The sequence below is a fragment of the plastid genome of Daucus carota, assembly GCF_001625215.2.
Source record: "Daucus carota subsp. sativus plastid, complete sequence".
Lineage (NCBI taxonomy): Eukaryota > Viridiplantae > Streptophyta > Magnoliopsida > Apiales > Apiaceae > Daucus > Daucus carota.
In genome coordinates this window covers 45001-52500 of record NC_087061.1, presented here as the reverse complement: position 1 = coordinate 52500, position 7500 = coordinate 45001, and the positions used below count along the sequence as shown (strand labels likewise).

The 7500-nt window shown below is 34.0% G+C and overlaps 4 protein-coding genes and 5 non-coding genes across 9 annotated transcripts in view; 6 read left to right on the top strand and 3 right to left on the bottom strand. All coding sequences in view use genetic code 11, as the record gives it.

Moving 5' to 3' along the window:
- trnV-UAC overlaps window positions 1-613 on the top strand; it is a 641-nt gene extending 28 nt beyond the window's left edge. Inside the window, exons 1-2 of the tRNA in view lie at window positions 1-11; window positions 577-613. The exon at window positions 1-11 is cut by the window's left edge and continues 28 nt beyond it. This is a non-coding gene — a tRNA (tRNA-Val). The remainder of the gene's footprint in view (window positions 12-576) is intronic.
- Window positions 614-1673: 1060 nt separating this feature from the next.
- Window positions 1674-2036, top strand: ndhC (NADH dehydrogenase subunit 3). The gene has a single exon. It carries the CDS (start codon window positions 1674-1676, stop codon window positions 2034-2036), a length of 363 nt encoding a protein of 120 aa, YP_011069436.1.
- A 52-nt stretch (window positions 2037-2088) lies between these two features.
- ndhK (NADH dehydrogenase subunit K) lies at window positions 2089-2766 on the top strand. Its single transcript has one exon. The coding sequence runs from the start codon at window positions 2089-2091 to the stop codon at window positions 2764-2766; it is 678 nt and encodes a 225-aa protein (YP_011069435.1).
- Window positions 2767-2875: 109 nt separating this feature from the next.
- ndhJ (NADH dehydrogenase subunit J) lies at window positions 2876-3352 on the top strand. The gene has a single exon. The coding sequence runs from the start codon at window positions 2876-2878 to the stop codon at window positions 3350-3352; it is 477 nt and encodes a 158-aa protein (YP_011069434.1).
- A 394-nt stretch (window positions 3353-3746) lies between these two features.
- trnF-GAA lies at window positions 3747-3819 on the bottom strand. The gene has a single exon. It is a non-coding gene; the product is annotated as a tRNA-Phe (tRNA).
- Window positions 3820-4153: 334 nt separating this feature from the next.
- Window positions 4154-4740, bottom strand: trnL-UAA. Its single transcript has 2 exons — window positions 4704-4740; window positions 4154-4203 (listed from the first exon to the last, which is right to left on the bottom strand). It is a non-coding gene; the product is annotated as a tRNA-Leu (tRNA).
- Window positions 4741-5506: 766 nt separating this feature from the next.
- trnT-UGU lies at window positions 5507-5579 on the top strand. Its single transcript has one exon. It is a non-coding gene; the product is annotated as a tRNA-Thr (tRNA).
- A 382-nt stretch (window positions 5580-5961) lies between these two features.
- rps4 (ribosomal protein S4) lies at window positions 5962-6567 on the top strand. Its single transcript has one exon. The coding sequence runs from the start codon at window positions 5962-5964 to the stop codon at window positions 6565-6567; it is 606 nt and encodes a 201-aa protein (YP_011069433.1).
- Window positions 6568-6753: 186 nt separating this feature from the next.
- On the bottom strand, window positions 6754-6840 carry trnS-GGA. Its single transcript has one exon. It is a non-coding gene; the product is annotated as a tRNA-Ser (tRNA).
- Window positions 6841-7500: the final 660 nt, after the last annotated feature.

The following is a 7500-nucleotide window of genomic DNA, read 5'->3' as shown; positions in this document are numbered from 1 at the left end:
CTCGTTTACACGCGCGCCAATGTTTTTCAGGGGGGTCCATCATGCAATCAAAAGAATTTTTCTTATTGAGAAATCTATGTCTTACTCCATAACTTTGAGGGAACAAGAGAACAATAGCCTGACAAGGGGTTCAGTCTTGTCCCTTTTTACGTGCCAAACAGGCCCCATCATTGATTTGAGATATTGATAAGGTAAATGTCTATTCAATGCTAGGCATAATGAGTATAAGGACCTCAAAAAAAGATCTTTTCGCCCTATGAACTTTAAGGTGTATGAAGTTTCATATTTCATTTTTAAGCAGGGCGGTAGAGACTTCATCTAACTTAGGTTAATCTAGGCCAGAGGCAGACCTACGTCAAGATACCCCCCTTGAAACACTTTGGTAGTGTTCCTGGATCAGAATTTAAATAATGACTCAGAGCACATGGAGCCATCTTCTTTTTTTCTATCAAAAAAAATATGGCGGACTAGCTGATATTTCTATCAGTTAATGAAAGAGCCCAATGCACAAAAAATGCATGTTGGGTCTTTGAAACAGTTCAGATCATTTTGATAATAAAAAGTTTGATCCGTTTTACCGAGAAAGTCTACGGTTCGAGTCCGTATAGCCCTAAAAAATGAAAATAAAAAAATTGTATAATTGGAATTTCCCCATTCTAGTTTGTTGCTTGTAACCGACCAGTTTTTTATCAAAAAAAGTATTCCTAAATTATTCCTATAAGCCCGGTCACGAGCATCTTTTAAAGCCGAACATAAAAATGAAAGCAAAAACACATTTCAATGTCAACGGGCTCATTGGATATTTATCCAATGGTGTGGCTAAACAAACTTATTTTATTCATGAATCTTCGGAGGTGAATTCCATATGAATTTTCCCCCTTTTCTGTCCACAATCAGAAAGTTAGTGATACTCTTCGACCTGCTTTCTTTGTGCAAAGCTCAATTTTGAAAACAACTATCTTGGTAAGTTTCATTGTAATTGTAAACATTGTCAAAAACCTCAACTAGGCTTTTTTCTTTGTATACCTTCCGAAACCTAGCAAACCATATCACAAAAGGGGTAGTATTCTCTTTCTGTATTTACTTTCACTATTCAATCAATAGAAACTCCTCAGCCTGAAAAGGAATATACCAACACCATCTATTCTAAACCTTTTAAGATGAGATGGAAATTGATAGAATTTATCTTACATCTGATTACTTGTTCTATTCGAGCTCTCTAAGAAAAGAGGAAAAACCCTCCTCTATTCATACAAGAAAAGAAAGATATAAAGATACAAGAAAAGAAAGATATAAAGATACTCAAAATGGATTTCAATTTCTAATAATTAGAATATATTCATTTATCAAAAAATCGAATTATAAACTAAAATTATCATTTTAGTTCTATTTCGAATTCCTTTTCTTTCGAGAGTTCGAGAGAATCCTAGGTAAGATGAAAACAAGAGAATTTGTATAATAATAATAGTTAGTTATACTAACTATAACTAACTCAAATTGAAATACGTGTAATGGAAATAGGATTTCAGTCGATGAATATTGAAAAGGAGACATGTCCTAAAGTTCGATCAAAAAAAATTCGTGTTTTTTGACTAAACAGTTGTGAATGACTTGACAATTTCAAGTCGAGTCGACTAATCCGGTATATTTTTCACGTTCATAGGAGTGCGTCTATGTTTCTGCTTTACGAATATGATATTTTTTGGGCATTTCTAATAATATCAAGTCTTATTCCTATTTTGGCATTTTTCGTTTCCGGAGTTTTAGCCCCGATTAACAAAGGGCCTGAGAAACTTTCTAGTTATGAATCGGGTATAGAACCAATGGGCAACGCTTGGTTACAATTTCGAATCCGTTATTATATGTTTGCTCTAGTTTTTGTTGTTTTTGATGTTGAAACAGTTTTTCTTTATCCATGGGCAATGAGTTTCGATGTATTAGGTATATCTGTATTTGTAGAAGCTTTAATTTTCGTGCTTATCTTAATTGTTGGTTTAGTTTATGCATGGCGAAAAGGGGCATTGGAATGGTCTTAGCTTCTAAACATTCAGACAATAAAAAGAAAAAAAAAAGAATATTGAGACAGTTATGAATTCCATCGAGTTTCCCTTACTTGATCGAACAACCCAAAATTCAGTTATTTCAACTACATCAAACGATCTTTCAAATTGGTCAAGACTTTCTAGTTTATGGCCGCTTCTCTATGGTACCAGTTGTTGCTTCATTGAATTTGCTTCACTAATAGGCTCACGATTCGACTTTGATCGTTATGGACTAGTCCCAAGATCAAGTCCTAGACAAGCGGACCTTATTTTAACAGCCGGAACAGTAACAATGAAAATGGCTCCCTCTTTAGTGAGATTATATGAGCAAATGCCTGAACCAAAATATGTTATTGCTATGGGAGCATGTACAATTTCAGGGGGGATGTTCAGTACTGATTCTTATAGTACTGTTCGGGGAGTCGATAAGTTAATTCCTGTAGATGTCTATTTGCCAGGTTGTCCACCAAAACCGGAAGCAGTTATAGATGCTATAACAAAACTTCGTAAGAAAATATCTCGAGAAATCTATGAAGATAGAATTAAGTCTCAACGAGAGAATCGGTGTTTTACAACCAATCACAAATTGAAGGTCGGGCGTAGTATTCATACCGGAAATTACGATCGGGAGTTCCTTTATCAACCGACATCCACTTCGGAGATCCCCCCCGAAACATTTTTCAAATACAAAAGTTCAGTCTCTTCCCACGAATTAGTGAATTAGACAGGATTCTTTTGTACAGAAAAAAAGTAGTGGGTCAATCCGAAAAAATATCGTCGTCAATGCAAAATACTTATACAAATAACAAAACAATGCGGGAGAGATAAAAAAGATGCAGGGTCGTTTGTCTGCTTGGTTAGTCAAGCATGGACTAATTCATAGATCTTTGGGTTTTGATTACCAAGGAATAGAAACTTTACAAATAAAACCCGAGGATTGGCATTCCATTGCTGTCATTTTATATATATATGGTTACAATTATTTACGCTCCCAATGTGCCTATGATGTAGCACCAGGTGGACTGTTAGCTAGTGTGTATCATCTTACGAGAATAGAGTATGGCGTGGATCAACCAGAAGAGGTATGCATAAAAGTATTTTCCCCGAGGAAAAATCCTCGAATTCCGTCTGTTTTCTGGGTTTGGAAAGGTGTGGATTTTCAAGAACGGGAGTCTTTTGATATGTTGGGAATATCTTATGATAATCATCCGCGTTTGAAACGCATCTTAATGCCTGAAAGTTGGATTGGATGGCCTTTACGTAAGGATTATATTGCCCCCAATTTTTATGAAATACAAGATGCTCATTGAAAAATAAGAAACTTTTTTTCATTTCTACAATTCCATAGATTCAAGGTTCTGTTCTAGATTAAACAGAGTAATTTAAGTCTCGTTTGTATTATGGATCGGCTAACAACTAATTTAACCTTTCGAATATTATATGCGTATGAGGGATTAGGTATTCACTTTATTTTTGAACGAGAGAGAAAAAAGAATCTAAAATAGAATTTATTTTTGTTACATACTTTGTATAAAAAAAACTTTACCCATCTATAAAATAGATGGGGTATTTCTCTAAAGACCGAGGCGGAAGACCGAGGCGGATAAACGTATGTAATATGATCTAAACTATTAATGAATATATATGTCAATTTATTAAGTATTAACTAATTTGTAGAAAAGAGACTCATAAAAATTAATCATGTGCCAGGAACCAGATTTGAACTGGTGACACGAGGATTTTCAGTCCTCTGCTCTACCAGCTGAGCTATCCCGACCATTCCCATTCCCGATACCGCATCCTCATTTTACTAGATAACTTAGGTCTATGTCAATTCAAAGGGTATTATCCAGGTGCTATAATTTCTTGGATCTTCAAAAAAGGAAGACTTTGTAAGTTTCAGTATGAATAATGATATCGACCATGACTCGTTCAAATGGGGAGTCTTTGGTCAAAGACGGTCATTTGTACATGTATCATATATTACAAGACTTGTCATAAGAGAAAAATTGTGCTCTCGGATCCGTTGAGTAGGGTGAATAAGAAAGATAACGAATTTTGAACTACTAACGAAAAAAAGGATAAGATAATAAGGAGTTGAATGGGCTTTTTGGGGATAGAGGGACTTGAACCCTCACGATTTTTAAAGTCAACGGATTTTCCTCTTACTATAAATTTCATTGTTGCCGGTATTGACATGTAGAATGGGACTCTATCTTTATTCTCGTCCGATTAATTAGTTCTGCAAAAGAACTATCAGACTGTGTGGTGAATGCTTTGATCAATGAATATTCGATTCTTTCTTCAATATGGAATCGATTCACAACAATTTTTCCCTTTTTCATGTAAAAATACAGATTCAGGTCGTCATTAATCATTTGATAGAGTATTTCAGTACGTATACGTATGTATATACGTATATCCTTCATCTTTTCGGAAGTTTCAATGGAAGGATTCCTCTACCAATGCAACACAGTCAATTCCATTTGTTAGAACAGCTTCCATTGAGTCTCTGCACCTATCCTTTTTTCACCTTCTGGGCCTTTGTTTGTTTTTGGAAAATAGGATTTGGCTCAGGATTGCCCATTTTTATTAATTCCGGGGTTTCTCTGAATTTGAAAGTTCTCACTTAGTAGGTTTCCATACCAAGGCTCAATCCAATTAAGTCCGCAGCGTCTACCAATTTCGCCATATCCCCTTTTTGTTTTGAGATTAGTATCTCATTTTTATTGAGATATCGTTCTCTTTTTTATTTCATTTCTACTGGAACCGTTGAATTCATTAAATACTGATTCCTATCTCGAAAAAGCTTTTATCCTCTTTTTTTTCTTGGCTATCTTCTTTCATCTTCTATAGGAGACCCGCACCCACATTTGGTCCAATCAGAAAGATTCTATCATTTCTGTATCTGCAATTCAATATAGATGGAGATATACCACATATATATGTCTCTCTTATGCTTGTTTTTAGCATGCAATTTGGAATACTTGAACGGTCGATTCTTTTTTTCGTCTGAACTTCTATCTTTACGAAGCAAAGCGCAATAATGTCTCATTATTTAGAACAAATCATTCCATTTTAAAATAGAAATATAAAATATGTATGATATGTAATAAAAGAAAGAAGTGTAATAAAAAGACTTTCAAATAGCATTTGAAAGCAAAAACTAAAATGATTAAATCTAAAAATAGATCGAATCTACTATTTTGTAAGATTAAATGCTATATACTATGTGATGTGAGAAAAATACATAAAATAATTCTATAGCGATAGATTTCTCGTTATATTCTATGGCCTGTGGTAAGTATGAGTATTGAATATTTCCTTTCAATTCTATATTTTATTTTTTCTATAGTCATATTCATTATGATTATGACTAGCTAATAGGAATCGCTAAGAATGCAAATAAGTATATTAATTAATTAAGATGACAACCCCTATGCATTAGAATTTATCTTATGTGAGCCTGCTTAGCTCAGAGGTTAGAGCATCGCATTTGTAATGCGATGGTCATCGGTTCGATTCCGATAGCCGGCTTTTCTCTATTTATTTTCTTCTAGTTTTTACATTATTGAAAATGCCCTTTTGAAATCCGAAATAAAAGAATATTGTGAAAAATCTATTTTTTATCTTATATGAACTTCTAACTATGCCACGAAAAGAATCCCTTATTATCTATTTTTTATCTATATAGAATCTTTATATAGAATATATATAGAATAGAAAGGTCTGGGTATTTATATATAGAATAGAAAGGTCTGGTTTCATCTAATTATTCTTTAGAGTATTTAGAGTACAAGTACACTACTTTCGTAAACTTCGCTTCATTTATTATTTAGTTCAGTTTTAGTTTAGGTTTATTCTGTAAAATGAAATTTCATCAATAAGAATTCAATATAAATAAGAATAAGGAGTCTTTATGTCGCGTTACCGGGGACCTCGTTTCAAAAAAATACGCCGCCTGGGAGCTTTACCGGGACTAACTAATAAAAGGCCTAGAGCCGGAAGTGATCTTAGAAACCAATCACGTTCCGGTAAAAAATCTCAATATCGTATTCGTCTAGAAGAAAAACAAAAGTTGCGTTTTCATTATGGTCTTACAGAACGACAATTACTTAAATACGTTCGTATCGCCGGTAAAGCCAAGGGGTCAACAGGTCAGGTTTTACTCCAATTACTTGAAATGCGCTTGGATAACATCCTTTTTCGATTGGGTATGGCTACGACTATTCCTGGAGCCCGTCAATTAGTTAACCATAGACATATTTTAGTCAATGGTCGTATAGTAGATATACCAAGTTATCGCTGCAAACCCCGAGATATTATTACGGCGAGGGATGAACAAAACTCTAGAGCTCTGATTCAAAATTCTTTCAATTCACCCTCTCAGGACGAAATGCCAAAACATTTGACTCTTCAACCATTCCAATATAAAGGATTAGTCAATCAAATAATAGATAGTAAATGGGTCGGTTTGAAAATAAATGAATTGCTAGTCGTAGAATATTATTCGCGCCAGACCTAAACCTACAATGAGAGGTAGATTTTCCTTCCTTGTCTACTCTTTTCCTTTCAGTATTTTCCATGCCACAGCAATTAGGAATAAAAAAAAATATATCAAAGAAAGGTCTAACTGTTGTGTTGGAATATAATTTTATATAGTGCTATTTTACTCTTTTGGTTAGTAAGATCAGTGAATTAGATAAAGGTACGGAAAGAGAGGGATTCGAACCCTCGGTAAACAAAAGCCTACATAGCAGTTCCAATGCTACGCCTTCAACCACTCGGCCATCTCTCCTACATAATGATTATGACCCAAAAACCGAGTGAATAGCGAGCCGGTACTCGTAGATTATTGGATAGGAACGACCAATCAATTCTAATTCTAATTAGAAAAATATATAAATTTTCATCAAAGTCAAATAAATTTCTTTGTTTTGAGGTTATACGGATAAATAGAAAATAAGAAAACTGTTATAAAGAATTCTTTGCAAAACCAAACCAGCCTTCGCCTCTTTTTCTGTTATTTTATAACGGTACCGGAGGCAATCACTAAATTCTAACGAATCCGCTGATTGATAGGTCTATTTTTGCACTTTGGTTAATGGATCTCTTCAGATCACGATTCTATTTAAACTATTATTCCATATCTTAAGAATTAAGAAATTTCTTTCCAGTCCAGTTTTCTAGTTCTCTCAACAACAAATCCTATCCTGCAGATCTATTACAAATATTCATAGAAATTATATATAAGTGGATTCTATAGTGTATACCTCCTCTATGCATACAAAATAAAACAGGCGGGTTTTTTCATCGTAGAATGGTTATTGGATCCTTTTTTTTTTTTTCTTCTTTGGATTGGATGAGAATTCAATAAAAAATTATTCGTTATTATAATCTATAACTTAAATGAAATTGAATACTTTCTTTTGTTGGTATACTACTCCATTTACATTAG